This window comes from Symsagittifera roscoffensis, chromosome 2 (assembly GCF_963678635.1).
Source record: "Symsagittifera roscoffensis chromosome 2, txSymRosc1.1, whole genome shotgun sequence".
NCBI classification, from domain to species: Eukaryota; Metazoa; Xenacoelomorpha; order Acoela; family Convolutidae; genus Symsagittifera; species Symsagittifera roscoffensis.
In genome coordinates this window covers 78716181-78736932 of record NC_087063.1, presented here as the reverse complement: position 1 = coordinate 78736932, position 20752 = coordinate 78716181, and the positions used below count along the sequence as shown (strand labels likewise).

Sequence of the window (20752 nt, the reverse complement as noted above, 5' to 3'; positions counted from 1 at the left end):
AATAGCGTGGGGTTAAAGAGTGGAAGACCCAACATTTAATCTAAAACAGGGACCAGGGTAGAAATTTTAGTTAAAGGCTTCAGGATGATATATGTCATTCGATCTATGACAAGTCTTTGTAGCAAGTGGTTCAACGCGGTAAAAAGTACACCCAAATGAGAAGTTCCCTCCCAATTTGTTGCCGGATTGGAACAGTAACTTTCAAAGTTGTAGCATAAAAATTTTCTGAAAAAATGTTCACGAAGAATCTCATGAATGCCATATACTTTTTGTCAGCCTAGGAATCTTCACAATTATAAGCTAACGATTATTTAGTCCAATAGAATCTCTTGTTTTTGTTCTTTTGATCTGCCCATCATGTCTAATTTTTTTTTAATTATATTACAAAACTTCTGATACAAAAACTAATTTATATTTTCTTTGAGACAATTCTGATTAATAAAAATTTCATTTTAAAATATTTTACAGAAATTATCAGCTTTACAAAAAAAGATATGGAAAATGAGCTGCAATTTCAATCAATTTTAGCAATGCTGACGCAAACAAATCTTCAAAATTTGTACCCAAAAAGCAGCGTTTTTGATGGGCTATTTAAGATACTGCTTAACTTTCATCTTTTTGCCCTGTTTGTAATATATTACAGCACTAATTTGTGAAAAAATAATGAAAACTTTATTAACTTCCATACATTTCTTCTCCGTTTCTTCTTTTCTTCTTAAATTGACTTTTGTCTTCTTCGAATTCTTTTTGTTTTGTTTTCTGATCTCCGAGAGTATCACTGATTAAACATCGGCGGCTACATTGTACCCTTCCTGGCACCTGTCCCTGATGTAGTCCATTGCCAGGACCATGATTCCCAGAAGGCCACCTCCACTAGCCCCTGTAGTCACTTGTGCAGTTGCGTCTTCCCCAAATGGCGCCAACACGGTCGTCTCGCCTGAAACAAAAAAAAATCGGGTTTCTTCAGGTTTCTTTAAAATTTTCTCTTATACTTTCTTTCTCTGAAACTAATTTCAACTAATCAGATTTCAGCATTATGGTTCAATGATTAAAGTTTGATAAAGATCGATTTTGGGCCGTGTAACAGAAAAAACCCAAAAAATTATTTCACGTGTCTTTTTTTACCTTTTTTATCTTTAAAAACTGAAAAAACGGGGGCGTTGCTTATGCGCGAAGGACTGATTAGGCGAAAGTTTCTAACCAATCAACGAACTTAAAACTGTTCAAAACTAGTCCTTGGAATGTAATAATAAGGAATTCTGATTGGCTGACAAAAATTGCGCGCATTCGTTTCATTATTTTCGAGGGTTTCCGCATAAAAAGGTCACATTTGTCGAGTCTTTTTAACTAATCCGAACCCAAAAACGAAAGTACAAAATTTTGTTGTTCTAAAATGCAGCGAGAGTCGATCTAAGCAGCTAAGCAATGATCCTGAAATTTGGGCGAAATGCTTAAATTTGGGCAAAGGCTACAAAAAGTCAGTTACAGTGAAGTTAGATTCGGATAAATTCCGAGCTGCAACTCATACTCAACTGCCAGATTTGTAACGTTCATTAGGATGCTCGGAATTTTGTTATTGTAATATTTTTTACTCTTTAGTCTAATTTTTGATCTTCTTAACAACCCCCCCTATGGTATCTAATAAAAAAAATACTCCACCCCCTTTAAACACGTCCAGTAAATTAGCATTAGAGCTTTCTATTGAGAAATCTGATAAAAAAGATTGTTAGGATTCCAATAGTCTTTATAGCCGACTCAAATAGCGAGCGCTTCAATTAGCAGAAAGTAAAAATTTTATTTTATTGTCCATAAGGGAGCGGTGATGAAGTGGTTACGTCTCCGCCTCTCAATCGAAAGGTTGGTTGTTCGAGGCCCACCATGATTCGTGCTCGTTGCTTGAGGGTCAAGCAAAATTACCCAGTCCAGAGAAATAACCAAAAAAAATTGCATGTAGTTCTTAATCAGGGGCACAACAGCAGTTCGCGGTAATGAGCTGTACAGCTCGTGTGTTGGCCCTTTCGTGGATAAATGTTCGTAATCTAAAATTTGTTTACCCATAAAATTTCTAGATATGGTGTCATTTGTTTAAACGAATTATCAACAACTGCATTTGGTTACTCAACTAGTTAACTTAACAGACAAATACTCATACTTTTTTCCGAGCTGAGATGTCTGACTTGGATCCTCCCACTTTGCGCCCTCTCTCGGGACACGAATTCGTTGCCGGTGTTTCTACTTTCGTCACCTGTTTGTTCACGGGTCTCCTCGCCTGACGATCTTCTAGCTCGACTGGTCGTGCCGTTGGCTGCAGCAGTTTTTAGGAATTAGTATTGTAACAATTAAAGGAGAAAACAGGTTTCGTCCAGATTTCTAAGCATGTCATAACATGGCTAAGGAAAAGACGTCAATCAAAATTTTAATCGCGTTTGCAATGATGACAATAATTTCTTAATCTTAAAAAGTGTACCAAAATTTGCTTCAAAAATGACGAAAAACCATGTTAATTAAACAAGTTACTGAAAATTCAAAATTCGAGCTCTCAAAACTTGATTTTGAAAAAAAATCTTTTAACTATACCCCCCCTTTTGCAAAGGGGGGGGGGATATTTCTTACTAGGTATAAATTTCTCATATGCTTAACCGTTGATTTATTTCTTTATACGGGGGGATATTCGTTACTAGGTACCAGAGGGCGGGATATAGTTAGAGAGATCCAAAAAAAGTTAGCGTTTCTACCCTCTATGATAAAAAATTGTTTAAGAGGGAAATGGACTTAAAAACTTGTGTCTATCTGCTATCAATGTAATAATCATAGAGAGCTATTCACCGAGTTTGATGCATGTTGTACTATAAACCTTTTTAAAGACATTCGGCCTTTTCACTCACAGCTAAAATTTGGAGGACTCTTCTCATGGACTAGAAAACAGAATGCTTGAAAATTTTCAATCAATCTACATCCTTTAAGCTGTTCGCCAATTATGACTATAGTTTTCACACTGATTTTTTTTTCGTTTCTTTTTAAAATCGAAGTGCTGATCGACCAACATAATTTTCGGGCAACTGGTCCTTCTGATTTGAGGAGGGTTGCGGCTGCTTTTTTTTAAATTGACTTACCGCCACAGCTTTGCTGGATGATTTTAGCGCATTTGCTGTTTGCGTCATCTGGCTCACACACTATGACAGTGCAAGTGATGAATGTTGAAGCTGCGTTTTCCATGAAGGCGACAGCAGGAACTGAAAACCGAACCTGAAAAAAAAACGGCTACAAAGTTTCAAGTACAAAACGCAAGCTTTGTTGCAAAATAACTTAAAGTTTAGTTCTTTCACAACCTAGTTTTGATTTTTTTCATAAAATTTTCTCGCACGCCCCATTTTCAATCAAATTTCAAATTTTTAAAAATTCCGAAATTTGAAAAAAAAATTCCAAAGATTTTTCACACCTCTCATTACTTTCATTAAAATTGGCCAAAGAGGGTCTTATTAGTGATTTGCGAGAGCTCGAAAAATCAATTTGGTCGACCTAAAACAAAAAAAGGTCGACAAAACTTTCAAAATTTTTTTTGAAGATCCGCCACCTTCGAGAACATTCTAGATCCACCTCTGATTGAGATCATTGAAAAACATCTGGCTGGGGTCGAACACAGTCCAGCACATTTTTTTTGGTCAGGAAAGTGAAAATATTTCCAAATTTGGTCGAGAAATGAGACTGTGGCAAACTATCTGGCTTGGATCCAGCCAACTGTTGCAAACTTTTTCGGTCGAGAAAGATGCTGCTAACCAAAAATCATTTGATATTATCAAAAGATATCTGCCTCGGGGCGAGAGCGGTAAAGCAGATTCCGAAAGTCGAAACATACCCGAATTTGGTCAAGACGGTTGAAACATACCGACGAAACGGTGGAAACAATACATGCGCAGCTCGACCCTAGTTGAATTACAAATGTATATATAAAAAACAAGGATAGAGGGTTTATGTAGAATTAGCAGAATTTTTCTACTATAACCTTTAAAGAATTACATGAAAAAAAAAGTTTTTTTTTCAAATTAGTGTAGTTTTTTCTGCGTGATGTGATAAAACGATATGACGTAAAATTATAATGCATGCGTATTTGACAGTCATTTTAATATAGGCAAACTGGATAACAATTTTTGTTAAAAAATGACTAGAAAAACTTTTTTAAAATTAAAAAAAAATTTCAAAACTTTTTGCAGAAAAAAAATTAATTCTTGATGTTTTTGGTTCTCAAAATGAAGCTAAAAAACTCCAAAAACTAGTCTTACTTGCAAGAGCACTTAAATCTCCAAAAACTAATTTTACTTGAATAAAGTTAAAATTAGGCATTAATAAGCTATTGTAAACGGCCGAAATGAAGCATAAATAAGCTTGCTCGCTCGTTTTTCTCGCTCGAATTTAGACGAAAAACCAAAGTTTCACGTATCAAACCAGTATTTCTTGACACTGGGAGTTTTTTTGGAAAACTTTTAAAACGGTTAGAATTGCAAATGTAAGGGCTTTAATATGATATATCACTCAACTTTCTCCCAAAATGTTTTTTTTGTGTTAGCTGATTTTGCTGGTAAAAGAAACAAAAAACTAAAACACACCCGAATACAAAGTTCCTCGCCATTTTTCAAGTGGCCGTAGCAATTACTAAAAAGTACTGAAGATTTTTTTTCATGTACCGCATTTTTGCATTTTTGTTATTTTTGTGATTTTATTTGTCTGTTTCTGTCGGGATTGAATCGGATTATGACAATTCGTATTCATTAATAAATTGATTTAAAAAAACGTGAAACCAATGAAAAATGATAAAAACGTCTTGTTATTTATGCTAATATATTGTATTTTATTTTACAGACATAACCATTTTAAGAGACAAATCCTTTTAAACTTTTGATTAATGTTTGGTCTTAAGGATAATCAAATTGAAAAACAGTTAAAAAGTACCATTTTGAAGAAAACAATGAACACAAAACAAACTAATTTAAGAACAAAAAATTGTTTTATTTTGAATAATTAGACCATACATCTAAATATGGCTGATTCAAATGTTTCATAACAGATAGCTACGTTTTTGTGGATAAGGATTTCTTATTAATGGCCGCATAACAGAAAAAACCCAAAAACTTAAAAAAATTATGTGTTGGCGTAGGTTTTCTATAAAAGGAAATATTTTAAATTTTTTTAAGTAAAATTAATTGTGTATCTAAAACAAAAAAATCTGGATTTTCCAAAAATATATATTGTATTTAATTTTATTTTTCTCAATTTGATAAGCTTTTGGATCAAAATGAGGGTCGTATGAACTACTTGACCCAAAAGTAATAGCTTAGTTACTTCTTTTGATTAATTAAAAAAACAACATTGGTTACGTTCTACGTTACAATAGCTCAAATCAATCTTCAGCGTTTACATAGAAGTATGTATTTTAATGTTGACTCATCCAAGTTGAATATGAAATAAGTACGAATATCAAGACTAGACAACCAAAAAACTTGGCGAACTTTTCGAAAGGTTTTTAAAAAAAATTGTTTTGATAAGGACATTTTATTTGCTGAACATTTCAATTGAAGAGCATGACCATGGTGCTTGAATTTTATTTTGTGCTACTGATGGAGTACTCGATATGTTTATTTTCAGATTTTTAAGCCAAGTTTATATTTGTAGTTTATTGCATTTTGAAAATACAGGCCCAAAAAATAGTTCTGTGCACTTTTTGATTGCGTTTTTTTCTGTGACGCCCACCATTCAATCCCAGTTTTAACTGACACCGAAAGAGTATTTGGAAAACAAATTGAATTGGCTGAACAATGTTCTCGCAAGAATTCATAGCGAGAAAAACCAAGGTCATAATTTATGATTTTTCTGGTGAACGAAAAACAGTGTGTTAAAAAAGTCAAAAACTGAAAGATCGAAACAAAAATCACAAGTTTTTCAGGCGCTGTTTTAAAATTGATTTAATAATATTTTCATTTTGCGTATTTTATGACATTGAATTCTGCTTTTAAATACCGAAGTTTATGGCAGTTCGTTATTCTTTGTTGACTTGTAATTTCAGATAGTTACGTTTCATTTACATATGAATTGAAATGTTGTCAATCAACCAGCTACCCAAAACCGATCTACCTCAAAACCGAGACGAGGCAGCAATAATTTAAATTGGGTATTGTAAATTAATACTACTAGGAATTTTTTGGGTGGAGGGCAATTACCTGAGGGCAAAACTCTACCATTTTCCCCAAATCAGCTTCAGGTTCACATGGTTCAAGAACGCTTAGTTACTAGTTTTCGGTGTTAAACTATATTGTTTTATAGTTATAATGTTTTTAAAAAATACAGTTTTTAACTTCTTAGACGGATATCAAAAAGAAAAGACAATATCTGGAGTGCTGCTATTTACTCAATTTTATTCAGACTACTAACGACATTCTTAAAAGGAGGGTCGATGTGATTGTACATGTCAACATCAGTGGGACAAAAGTCCTTCAAAATCGGCTGAACCAGGGCACTCGGGTTCGATATATCCTCAATGTCCGATAAACTACAGTTCTCAGCCATCAGTTCGTAGTCGTCATTGTTCTGAAACAAGGGGAAAATTTCCAAATTAATTAAAAAGCCAAATGAGCAGTTTTTTGACACTAGCAACCAGCTTATTAGTTTTTTCCTGGCTCCTTTCCACAAAATTTTGTTATGCAATTTAATTAAGGAAAATAAGGAAAATTAAGGACTTATAAGATTTAGAAAATAAAAAACAATAAAACATAAGTTTTGAAAATCAAAATTGTTTCAAAAATCATCAATGGTTGAAGAACTAAAGAGACACTTACAACATGTGCTTCTGTGATCTCGACGTAGATCATCCGACCGAGGTTGACGACAATCATTTGTGTGTTGTTGTCAGTGGGGAAGGGACTGCCGAACCTCCTGTCGCGGAACAGCATCATGCGCAATGTCAGCACCCCCTCCTCCTCTATTTCCTCACTTAATCCTAACAAAACAGGGGGCATAGTTTCGCCCGTTGAGCTCCATACATATAAAAAAACAGTCAAATATCAGAAAACATATCCTAACCCTGTACTGCTCCTACTTGGGCAATAATCGATGGGCAATCGATAAGTGGATCATACTTAACAGGGGTGGATCTAGGATTTTCTCGAGGGGGGGGGGATTTTCAAAAAAGTTTCGAAAATTTTGTCGACCTTTTTTTTAGGTCGACCAAATTGATTTTTCGATCTCTCCCAAAGCATTGTTTTGTCCCTATTTTGGCCAAATTTTCTTCGCCGCAGGCAAAATTTTGAAAAAAATAGGCCAAAAAAGGCATTTTCAGGCACTTTTTGGAAAATTTTGACCGAAAAGTTGCGTTTTTTCGGCGCGCGCTCCCCCCTTCCTCAAAATTAGTATATATATACGCGCAAGGCGCCTTTAGAAGAATTTTAAGGCTGGTCGGCCAAAACTGGGTTTCTAAAAAGTACCAAAGACTGGACCCTTTGGGTCGGCAAGGGGTCGAATCCCTGAGGGAAAGGGCGTCCGCCCCCCGCTCCCCCCTTAATCCGCCCCTGATACTTAACGTTTTTTTATTAAAAGCTGCATAGATAAGAAAATGTTTTTCCACTGCAAAGGAAAAAGAAAAAATGACACCCTTAACAAAAAGTTGAACCATTGGATCCTCAGAACTATCGAACAACTTCAATAACATGTTTAATTTCCAAAATTTTTGAGAAAAAGTTTAAAACCCAACTATATTGAGCCCTATTGAAAAAAAAAACGAAAGCCACGCAATCTCATATATGGACATATATGGAGAAGAAGAGTTTTTATTCAATTAGGAGCACTTTTCACGGCGTTTTTAGCCCATAGACAAAATTTTTGTCGACCCGGAAACATCCCTTGAGAATAGAAATTGCTGCCACTAGGATTATTTGGTGTGTAGTGAAAAAAAGGCATGAAAAAAAATATCCGATAAAAATCTTGCATTTCTTTGAAATACGCAGAGCGTAGTGCCCGTTTCGTCAAACCATCCTCTCATAAATATAATCTTGGACGTGACTGAAGGTTGGCAGTATGTAATCAATTTCGAATTTTTTTAGGGTCCGTCAGCAATTTTTTTTTATGGTCCGTCAACCAAAAATGGATATCTCAAAAAACTACAAAGGGGGACCCTTTGGGTCGGCAGGGGGTCGAATGCTTGAGGGAAGGAGCGTCTCCCCCCTAAATCCGCCCCTGCATCTATAATAAAAATTTCAATAATCGGCCTAATTGATGATATAAACAGAAAAATTTTTTAGCAGTAGAACCCAAAACTATGAAACACAAATAGTGGTCTTTTTTTGACGTGAATTTTATGGTCTAACGACCAAAAACAAATGGCACTCACAGGTGCGAAATTCTCAACTAAGTAACTTTCTCAACCCAGTAATTTTAATTTTCAGATGAATACACACAAATACCTTGTACAACAAATCCCTCTGCTAGAGAGACGTTACTCTTCAGCTCGTAGAGACACTCCACATTGACGTCAACGTTGTAAATGCGAGTCACGGGTGGACTCTCTCCTGAAATAAACACTCCTTTTTTCACAAGCAGTTAACAACTAGGAACTTAGTCCAATCGTCCTGGATTGGCCAGTTTTTTCGTGATTTTTTTGGTTTTTTCCACCCACCGGCTCTTTTTCCTCTCCATCCCCCCCCCCCACCAGCGAAATTTCACTAGTAATTATTCAGTTCTCATTGTCCGTTTGTTCCAAAATTGGCATGTGGACTTATTAGGCTATGATAGACATATTTGGTGTGGACAATTAACCTTGTAAACCCCTCGTTACGCCAGAAAATTGGTGCTTTTTTGAGGTGGGGGGAACAGGAAAAAGAGTAAGCCAAATGTGTTCAGTAAGCCAAATGTTTGTTTGGGCCACCGATGAACACAATTAGAATCTGGTAACGGAATATAATTAGAATATGGTTAGAATCCCCCTTTGAAATGAAGGAAAGAGGCCGGGAAGTAACGATATCCATTTTTTGTGTTACAAGCTGACTAATTAATTGGTATCGTAACTTATTAATTACCCTCGACAAATAGGGATCTCCTGCCGACTACACCAGTATAAGTGAGGGTGTCAGCTACATACTCTCGGTTGACCAAACACTCCGGATGTCTGAAGCTGAAGATGTACTGAGACCCGTCTGGGGACCGGTAGATATTTCTAAAAAACAGCAAGCCTGTGATCGTTGCTTGTGGGTGAGGCAACATTACCCAGCCTAGAAAAACAGCCAAAAAAATTGCAAGCAGTTCTTAGGCCAGGTCGCAACAGCGGTTCTCCGTGAGGACCCGAACAGCTCATATGTTGGTACTTCCCTTTGTAGATAAATCGTCTTAACTTTACTTAAATCAACCATATGTCAAAAAAGACTGAGCTAATGAACTCAACCGGAGCTGATCTGAGATTTTCTAAAAAAAAATTGAGATTTTCTAAAAAAAAGATTTTCTAAAAATTCTGTCGACCTTTTTTTTAGATCGACCAAATTGATTTTAAGAGCTCTTCCTTAACACTATAGGGACTCCATTTTGCCTCGATTTTTTTTGTATCTCAAAAAAAAGCCAAAAACTCTAATTTTTGGCGCGTGCTCTCCCTCGAATTTAACAAAAAAGGATGGTGTAAAATAGTACCGCAGGGAAGCATTTGTGGTGGCCAAGGAGTTGAAATCCTGGGAAGAAAGTGTGCACCTCCAAAATCGCTACTGGGTCTCAAACCAAAGCTGCAGAAGATTAATTAAGGAGCTAATTTCAACTTCTAAATTAATTTATAGCGCTGGACGAAATAAATTATATTATATGGTGTAGAGAGCGAACACGTTGCTTAAGAGTGACTGGATTGAATCTACATTATTGCACTAAATTATTGAGATTTTGAATTTAAAAAACTTCTTTTATGGCAACTTTTTATACGCAAATTTTATTTTTCAAAAACAACTAGCACACGACCATTCGAGTTTTCGATTGAATCGATATATTGGAAACTAGTAGGATAATGAAAAGGTGACAATTCGTAAATCGCTGTGTCCGGTCTTTTGCGTCCAAAACATATATATCCCGGAAATAACCGCCCCAAATAGCAAAAATAAGTTTGGTTCACAGACAAATATGTCCTCCGGCTATTTGGCTTATCCAATAACTTCCTGATTTCTTTGATTATTCTCTCAATCAGAGGGGTTAATTCGATAAGAGCAAGCAACTGTGCACTTATACCGGAGTTTTTCTTGAATAAGTCATAAGTGAAAATATCAAAACAGGAAATAAACATTTTACCTATACTTACACAATTATTGAAAAAAGAATGGTAAGAGCAAACGTAAGCATGGGTGATCCTAGCATGTTTCTCTCGAGTTCGAATGAACAATGGAAATCCTTATGACGAATAAAATCAATGAAATGATAGTTCGAACATCGATTTTTCACAGACACCTCAATTTAGTGACGATGTTGTGTTTTATATAATTGTAACGGATGTCTGCAGCTTGGTATAAGTCAAGAGGATCTACTTAATAATCTGCACCCCTTTAAAGAAAAGGGAGGGGGAGATTGTTATATAGATCAAAATGGTCGATTTTTTGACCAATCAGAATGCAGCAAAATTAGAATTCTCAATAGAAAGCTCAGTGCTCATTTACTGTATTTATTTATAGGAGTGGAGACTCTTTAGTAGAGGTACCAGAGGAGGGGGGGGGGGATTGTTAAGTAGATCCAGTCGAGGTCAGTGCTATAGCTGATTATAGTCATTATCCCGCTACAATTGATATTAAGAAACAAAAAATCAGAACAGCTCTGAAGACTAGTTTTAGCAGATGAACCACCACTACACAAATTTCTTTCCGTGCAAAGAAACAAAAAAGACGCTTGGTTCATTGACGGCAACTTTTCAACGGCATTGAGTTTCTTGATCTCGATATACGCTATACGCGCATCAACGAAGGGAATTTTGATTCATTTTGTGAATGCATTAGTTCCAGACAGGGAGGGGAATTTTTTTTCATTTTTCAAACTGTTGTGATATCGAGTTTCCCAAATTACACTCAGTCTACCGGATACACAACAACAAAAGCATGCCCTGAGATAGCTCAACCGATACTCAACTACTGTGAAGATAATATACTGGTCGAATCTCGCTGACAAATACAAAATATCAAAAACCCAGATTTGACATGGACAGCTGAAGTTGGCATCAAGTTTTACATGTGGCCTCAGCGAACCAGTAGAGCAGTTTATTTTTATAAAGCGTCTTATTGATACTTCGAACCACTAAAGCGTCTTATTGATTCTTAGGCTCCAAAGTTTACCTAGAAATGTTTTTAAAATGTTAAATTAAGATCATTTTAACTATGCTTCCCCAATCACGCCCATTCCGGCCTAGCAACATTTTACCTATTTAGGCTTTTCAATGTCAATTTTCAACAAATTGGAAAGTTTTTATCCGACCCGAGGCTTGAACGTCCGAAGCGTACTAAATTCTGATAGTTATTTTGGAAACTGTGTCTGCTCCATGATTGTTTGGTACTAATTGTAAATAAAGAATGATCAAACAAACACAAAAAAATCTTAACCTAAACGACCACTAGGTCAATTCAAAGAAAATAATTTGGGACAATTACGTCTGGGACGCGAGCGTCTTGTACAATTTCATATTCCCTGGGATTAAATTGCTAAGGCACGAATCACGTTCTTGCGTTTAGTTACGTTTCCGGGAGTCTGCAAGGAAACGTCTTTTCAAAAAAAGCTGACAAAAATTTCAGTAGGATAAAAAATTTAATTTTAAAAATACGGAAGAAAAATGAAACAAAATTCACAATAGTTTAACACAAACTAGATAACGCTCTGAAAAAATACAGATCAGTTTTGTCTTCGTAAACGGACATAATGTTCTGTACTCTTTCATTTAATACTCGATACTTGTTCTTTTTTGTGAACTTATGAACACTTGATGCATCAAAAAAGTTGAGTTTTTGTACGGAAGCGTCTTTTTGAAGGCTGCCCACTACTTTCCACATATTTGGGTGGGCTCCGCTGAAATATGATTGAATCCCGAAATGCCATCCCTCGACAGCATTTGTTGTTTGAGCGATCCCACTCACGGCCGCATCTCGTTGGTTCCAAAGGGAGGGTAGGAATGAAACATCACGGTTTGGCAGCAAGCGTTTTATATAATAGAGCCGAAGTACAGACACAACTCGTCAATTTTCTCATTTTTCTCGGGTTCCAAACAATTTCTGTCGCTTACATTCTGAATTTCCCGAACGATCATGTCAAATGAATCGCCGATCTTTATTTTTTTCGAATGCAAGGGATGGCAGCATTTTTAAAGCCAGCGCTAACTCGTGATTCGTTTCGTAGGTCACTTTCAGACCCAATTCATTAATTTTTCTCGTTTAACTCTGAGAGAGATGGAAAAAACAACCCGATAATTGTGCTTCGGGGAATGTTTTTTGGAAGTACTGAAGAGCAGCTTGCTCAAAATCTAACAAGTTTCTTTCAGGCCGACAGTTGGGTGCTAAACCAAATAACGTCTGCAGGAAACGATTGTAGGTTTTTTCGGCTTTGTTAGGAAGGAAGGCGTAAATGCAAGCTGGCGCAATGCCAGATACATTAACATGAATTGAATATAGCTGATAGAACATTTTTGGAGTAATTTTAAAAATTCCATCGGCTAACCAGAAAAATGACTTTTCCAGAACTCTCAGCATTTCGGGGTCGCCGCACAAAATAAAATTCGTGGCCGGACGCTATAAGAATTGGCTTGTTTTTAGATGAAACTGTGAACTCGAAAGAAGACTCAATCATAATGTGTTTATTGTGTTATCTTAAGTAAATTAGGAAGCCTCCTTTTAGCATATATAACTAAGATAAACCAAGTTTTTCATTATGGTGCGTGTGTTAATTGCAGGATTAACTTTGGTGTGATAAGAGTTAAGATAAGGAATTCATACAGCATTAATTTTAATAGTGAAATGACTAAGTGTTAAAATGTACTGTGTTGAACTGGAAAATAGGAGTTATATTGTTGTCGATTTAAATTGTTTAGTAATGAAGTGACTAGGTGTTAAAAAGTACTGTGTTGAATTGTATGTCATTAAATTGTAGGACACCGTGGGACACAATTGTCTATGCGCCATAAAATTTGCAAGTTGAACTTTTATCAGTAAGTCTTTTATTATTTGATTTTGAAAAGCGACAAAGAAGTAAGAGCTCTGGCTGCCCAACGTTAAAAAAATGTTATAGAAGAACGCAACGGATCAATGATTATCAGCTTTGTTAGTTTACATGACAATTTTGCGCGTTATTAATGTTTAAATACATGATGTTACGATGTAAAACAAGAATAATAAATGTATTCTTAATCATTTCTTCTGGGGAGCGGTGGTGAAGTGGTTACGTCTCCGCCTCTCAATCGAAAGGTCGGATGTTTGAGGCCCACCATGATCCGTGCTCGTTGCTTGAGGGTGAAGCAACATTACCCAGCCCAGAAAAAAAAATAACCAAAAAAAATTGCATGTAGTTCTTAAACAGGGGCACAACAGCGGTTCGCCGTGATGAGCTGTACAGCTCTTGTGTTGGTCCTTTCCCCCGTGGATAAATGGTCTTAATTTAATCAGGTGCGGAGCCCCCCACTCCACAGAGATTTAAACTTTTGACCACTTAAAGGGTTAAAGGGCCTCCTTGTCATTTTCAGCCAAGGGATCCTAAAGTTTTTCTATTGGCGTCTTTGATGCCCAAATTTATAAAAAATTTTGAGCGCCGATATACCTTGATTCCAGACAGCCCATTATGAAAAATAGCTGAACGTAGACGGCAACCCCTCCCAAACTTGCCTGAACATCATTAATATAGTGTAACGAGTGGTTCTTGAGGTTAAGTATGAAGACCAATTATGTTTTTCATGGCCTAATTAGTCGGCATACCAATGTTTGTATTAATCGGACTATACAAACAATTTTTTTACTAGTAAAAATTTGCATGTGGGGGGGGGGGGGTTGGAAGAGACACGTAGACTTACTCGGTGTCTAATCCGTCTCCGCTTGAGTTTGCAGTGAAGTTGCATGTGTGAGTGTCTCCAATGTACAGAATAACTGACTCGGATGGACCTGCAAAATACATAGAAAATTTTGTCGTTTTAACTAAAAACGTTTGTCAAAGTTCAGTTTGCCAAGTAAGCGCTAAATGAAACATCCAAAGCTAGTTTTTTTTATAGTATATCAAGTTTCTTATCCCAAAAGTCTTTAAAAAGTAAATTTCCATATAACGAGCTTTACTCCATCGTTTTACTCGCTCGAAATTAGACTAAATCTCAAGGATCTACTTAACAACCCCCTCCCCCACCCTATGGTACCTACTTAAGAGTATCCAACCCTATAAATATAAATACAGTAAATTATCACTGAGCTTAGTTTCTATTGGGATTTCTAATTTTGCTGCATTCTGATTGGTCGAAAATCGACCATTTTGATCTACTTAACAATCCCCCCCTCTCTTGAAAGGGGTGAAGATTGTTCAATAGATCCAATCTCAAAACTTTCAAACCAGTTTTTCTCAAAACTAAGACATTTTTTTTGAAAATTTTGAAATGTTTTTAGAATTACGACTAAAAGTACATGAGATATCTCTCGACCCAATCCGATAATTTTTCGCCGTACCTGATTTTGCACGGAAAACAAAAAAAACTAAAACACACGAATACAAAGTCCCTCCCCATTTTCAATGATCGGAACTATAATCTCAGTACAAAAAGTAAAAGGAGGCGGTAGGACATAAATACGTTGGATAATTTTTGATCTCAGCAGGGGTGGTGTTTGTCTGTGTGCGTGTACGTGTGTGTGTGTGTGTGGGGGGGGGGTTGGGGGTTGGGTTAAAATAGTACCTTGTATATAAGAGGAGGGAAATAGGATATCCCACTTTACTTACCCACACCATCCAAAACCAAATCTCTGTCCATTGTCACCTCCGTCCCAGCGTCAGTGCAATCTAAGCTAATCCGTGCATTAATTTCAGTCTCGTTTAGTGCACTAACCCCCTTGCAGGACAGATTAATGCACGTAGTAAACAACAACGCCCACAGAATAAATCCACGAGAATGAAACATTTTGAGTGCATACAAAAACAAAACTGACAACAAAACAGTGTAGTTTTTGGTGTATCAAAACGCAGAGATTTTTTAAACCGTATTTTACATGGTCAATTTTACGTTGCAGTAGTCAGTCTAATCTAGAAATAACTCTCGGTAAATTGTGATTGTTAATTTAATCACTATTCTCTGTTTTAATGAGACGGTTGCCAAAAACTAGCGACTACTTTTATGGTGGTTTTTTAACATGTTGTATCAAAGTCGCATTACGAAAAGTTCGTTTTCAACTAAGCGTTTTTAAAAGCTTTCGGCTTGCTTTCAGATATCGCAGTGGCAGCTGTTTCCCAAAAACAATTGGAAAAATCGCGTCCTGTATAGAATTAAGATCTAGAGCTGTGAAGCAGAATCCTATATAGGATTTTCTCAAGAGGGGGGACCTTTTGGGCGGCGAGGGAGGTAAAGGCACTCAGGAATTAGGTTTTTGCTGTCCTTTCCTCAAAGAAGTTTGACTTAACATTTTTTGTTAACATTTCAAAAAACTATTATCTTCTGATTACTTCTGATTGAAATTCTGGAGCTTGATTTTACTACAGCAATCAAAAGTATAAGCTGTATGCAAAATTTTATCAAAGATGTGGAGTGGGGTGTCAAGGTCTTTTCGGTTGTACCCCATAAAGGATGAAAAAAAGAAATGGAAATTTTTAGTAGAAAGTTGGATTGAATTTACTAGAAAATGCAGAGCTGATACGACGAACTTTAAATCAAACTAGAAAAGTGCATAAAATGTGAAGTAAATGTCAATTAAAAATGCATTTGGCATCCTCTTATTACGATTGCGATTAGCCAGCGTTATCAAACTGGAATATAGACTTTTTGTTCCGACTTTCGATACGAAAGTAACGGAATATTTGTGCTCGGGGTGGGTTTTTTTTCTTCAGACAAATTTCGACTTTTTAACTAGACATTTTTGACGGAATTTTTCAGATTTTTACTCTAAGGCCTTGAGTTATCAATTAGGCTTCATTTTAGTATTTTTCTCGCTAAGTGATAGACGTGTTTGAAAATTGATACATACAGGATGGATCAAAGACAGATCTAATCACCAAGAACTAACTCCCTACGGAAGTTTTTAGAAAGCAAAACAACTTAATTCAAAGTTCTTGCTTTGTATCTTTTTTTATAATTTCCAAAGGTGCAGTTATTGTTCCGACTTTCGATACGAAAATAACGGAATATTTGTGCTCGGGGTGGGTTTTTTTTTCTTCAGACAAATTTCGACTTTTTAATTAGCCGTTTCTGAAAATTTTTTTTATATCATTCGAAAGTTATTGTTGTCCTGAGCTTAAATTTGAAAAGATATTTCATCTGTGATCATTTTTCGCAAAGTTATCGGGGTTTAAAAATTGCCATTTTGGCCAATTTCAGACAATTACGCGCGACAGCGGAGAGTCAATCCGTCTTAGAAATCGTTCCAAATTGCTTGAAAGAAGCTTGCTTGCCATAATTGGTTTGTGAAAAATAGCGGAATCTATCCTTTTGTTCTTTCTATGGCGTGTGGGGGGATGATTTTCATTTTAAAAAATCAAATTTTATTTTGTTTTATTACTTTCAACTTATCAATGTTAATACTGCTCCATAAACCTTAAAAGGCAGTCGGAACATTCAAGGCTTCACCCTGATACGAGCAGTCTTGTTCTAGTTTACAACTAGTTTAACAAATTCACTGAACCATTTGTGCAGCTATCATTTGTGCAGCATTCAATTCTGCACTGCAGCAAACATGCTCAATTTCTTGAAAGTTAACTAATGGGTAAGACAAAAGTTAATAGACGGCTGAGGGCCTACGCTCGATTCCGGTCAGCACTTTTTTCTAAACCTGAAACATTTAGTATTAAAAAACAATCGGCCTATAAGTTGCCATTTTTTTAAACACTTTTTGTGGCGTAGGATATTTCTATTGTAATTGGAAGTCTTTTTTGATGCTTTAATGTGAATTGTATTTTTAAAAAAACTGACTATGTATAATTTGTTTTTTTTTCGAATACACGGTTTTGGCATATGATGATGATTTTGACAATGTATTGTGCGTAGTTTTCAAAAGATAGTCATCATTTAGGGAGGGGGTGTAAAGGTGGTTGGGGTTATAACCAAAAAGACCTAAATTTCATCCCTTTACGGTCAATAGGAGACAATCGGATTTTCCAACATAATAATATGACAACAAAGCTTACCATGTAGAAATTTGAAGTGTCAGTATGAATGATACTAACACCAATAGCTATTATTCAAAAAACGCGTCATCATAAGGCTAGCTGTAAATTCCTTTTGTAAATAACCCTTCGTAGATTTATTTAACCATTCATTTCTTGGTTTAACAAATAGTTTGTAGTTTACTCTATTTGTTTTCAATTTCCGAAGAATCAATTTTAATTTTTCAATATTTTGAAAAAAATAGAAGCAAGATAAGCTGCTTAATGCAACGAAAAATTTTGAGCATAACTTTGTTCAATTTTATATTTGATTGAAAACAATTAACATATTTGAAACAAAAACGTCCTATATATTGAGTTAATGATAGCAAAAACCGACAATGAAAGAAAAAACCGATTTTATTGATAGAGTTTTGCGAAAACTAACTCATCAAATTAGATTTAGACAATGACAACAAGACTGCTCGTATCAGGGCGAAGCCCTAAATGTTCCAACTGCTTTTTAAGGTCTATGGGGGAGTAATTCTATAACAAAATAAATTGTAAAAAAAAATAAGACGATTTTTTTTACTCTGAGATTTTTTTGTGAAAATCATCCCCCACACGTCAAATAAAGTACAGAGTGATAAAACTTGCTCCTAGTAACAAATCAATTATGGCAAATAAGCTTCCTTCTACCAATTAGGAACGATGTCTAAGACGGATTAAAACTACGCTTACGCGTTAATAGCGCGAATCATATCGGGCGTAAATTGTCCCAAATTGGCTAAAATGGCAACCAGTAAACCCCCATATTTTTACTAAAAATGATCACAGTTGAAATAACTTTTCAATATTAGGCTCAGGACAAACAAAACTTTTAAACGATATTTAAAAAATCCCGTCAAAAATAGCTAGTTAAAAAGTCAAAACTTGTCTGAAGAAAAAAAAAAGCCCACCACTTGCACAAATATTCCGTTGCTTTCGTTACGAAAGTCGGAACAGTAATTCGTTTCAGTTTTCAGTTGGAAAAAATCAAAAAAATCTTGCATTATTCCAGTTCTGATGGAATAGCGACTGGAAATTTGAAATTGTGCGATTTAAATCATAACAAAACTAATTTTTTGGAGTTTTGGTGTTCATCTGCGTAAAAGTCTGTAAAAATTTCTCAGTTACAAAACAAAACCTTAATCAGGTGTACTACAAAAAACACTCCGATGCGTACATAGGTGAAAGCGCACGCGCATGATTTTGATTAGTTTTGAGCCACTGCTAGAAAATTTTGAACAGCCTTGCCTTGTGCGGATAAAAGTAGTTCAGTACCAAAAAAATGTTGGCTATGTATAATCAAACCCTGCTAAGATTTATACTGAACCCAAAACTGATATATTTATGTCAACATGCTTCCTTTGTAAAAATCTGCACCATCATTATGTCATTTTATTGTTCCGATTTTCGAAAAAAAAACAAATATTTATCTCGGTGTAGTTTTTTAATTCAGTCAACTTTCGCCGATCGAAATAATACTTTTCAACAAAATTTTTTTTTAAACCTCATTGAAGATATTGGCTTCCTGAGTTCAAATGTAAAAAGATAATTTCCCTCTGGTTTTTTTGTAAAGTACTGGGGGTTTGAAAATTGCCAAATTGGCCATGTTCTGGACTAAATTATGCGCGCTTTGAAGAGTTTGTTCAAAATGCTGAAAGCATAATGCAAACTATTTATTCGTGGTGAGTTATCCCGCACAACATGATCGTTTTAAGTTGATTTGAGGCTATTTAATCGGTCATACTAATTTTGTACGACTCAAAATTTCACACTTTGATTCTGTCGAAAATTTATAGATTTTCGGTACTTACTTTTCCCCATGTTAATCAAGGGACAGTCGGAACGTTCACGGCTCTGTGCTGATATACGAGCAGTCTTCTTAGTTTCTATAAACTCAACGCATTTATCCAATAGTTCAGACAATTCACGGAAACTGGTTTCAATCAAGACAACGTTCAAAAACTCTGAATCCCAAAATCTTCAAACCACTCATGATTTGATATGATGTCCAGTAGTTTCTAAAACCCATAGTTTTTTGACAGTCCCTCTAACTTCCAAACCCAAAAAAAAAACATAAAACTTGTCGTTGTTCAGTATTTTCTTTGATTATTGCAAGCCTTCACACAGTCTGACTATGTTGAAAGTGAGAAACCGATTGAGAAGAAAAAAATCATGATTGTGTTGTATTTTCTCTGCAAGAATTTCAAAATTGGTTCATTGAAGGGCAAATTGGTGTGAACAAAAAAATTTAAGTAGGTCGTTGAATCTAGAACTATGCCAGTGTTGCAACCAGGCAGAGCCGACCTAGCCAAAATTTAGCCATCACTTGCGGAAAGTACTTCAAAAATACCAGACAATTATCAAATTTTCAAATAATATCTAGTCTAATTTTGTAACACCGCGAAACGTTTAACAAACCGATGCGAGGCTGTATGGCTTATGTATTTAGTATCTGCATAACATAGTATAGCATACTGAGTTTAGGTCCGGGGTGGCCTTCTCATAGAGTAATTTCGGATAAGGGTACACATCTGTTCATTACGCTATCTATTTTCGACCGGATATTTTGTACAACTCCTTAGTCTGATACCAATCCTAATCTTACTCTAATATCTTTTAAAGATCTAGAGATATACTGGTTTATTGGGAGGTTAGAGGCGAGAAGAGAGCACCTAATTTCAATCTTTTTTATTAATTCTCTGACTGAAACTACGAAAAGTTTCAGCTTTACAATTTATATCGTAATTTATAGTCATGGCTCATGATTGGTTAGTTAGTTATTAATATTTTACCATGAAAAATTACAAAAAATAAAATCAATACTTGTTTTAAACTGGTTCCAATACTTCAGCCGATATCAAACAAATTGTTCCCAGTTTTTACGGGAAAAGCGAAAAACGACAACCACCCCTGATGATCAAAATTGCTGCGCATACAATTTTCATATATGGAAAAACGCCAATCAAAAACTTTTGAAATATTTCCATAAATACAGAAAACTGCATGAAAGGTCTGTGATTAGTGATTTTTCATATATGGAAATTATATGACTAGCTGTTTCACATAAACCAAAAAAAATTTTGAGATGTGTCCGTGACCGAACTCGAGTGACAAAAACCATGTTTTACTCAAAACTAGAGTTCCCAATAGTTTGATCGTCTCGCATTAACAATGCATTAGAAACGACATGAATTGTATAAAAGAAATCGTAAGCAAATGATATACTAAGAGCATCAAACATTATAAATTTAAATTAACACTTTAGAAGACAATGTTTTTTTCAAAATTTGAGTTTTTGAACTATCAGACATTCATCAAGGCATACATAAACATAACGTACAAAAAATAGAAGTTTTTAGCGTTTTTGAAAAAAGGTATTCAGAGAAACGGAAAAAGTCACATTTTTTTTGTA

General features: G+C 35.5%; 2 protein-coding genes across 5 annotated transcripts in view; one reads left to right on the top strand and one right to left on the bottom strand.

The window, feature by feature from the left end:
- LOC134840587 (succinate--CoA ligase [GDP-forming] subunit beta, mitochondrial-like) overlaps positions 1-20752 on the top strand; it is a 485398-nt gene that overhangs the window by 202235 nt on the left and 262411 nt on the right. The window lies entirely within an intron of this gene.
- Positions 399-15290, bottom strand: LOC134839318 (zona pellucida sperm-binding protein 4-like). Its single transcript, XM_063854823.1, has 9 exons — positions 14944-15290; positions 14039-14126; positions 9060-9196; positions 8448-8552; positions 6828-6988; positions 6424-6579; positions 3114-3246; positions 2153-2305; positions 399-937 (listed from the first exon to the last, which is right to left on the bottom strand). Exons 1-9 carry the CDS (start codon positions 15119-15121, stop codon positions 783-785), a joined length of 1266 nt encoding a protein of 421 aa, XP_063710893.1. The 5' UTR covers positions 15122-15290; the 3' UTR covers positions 399-782.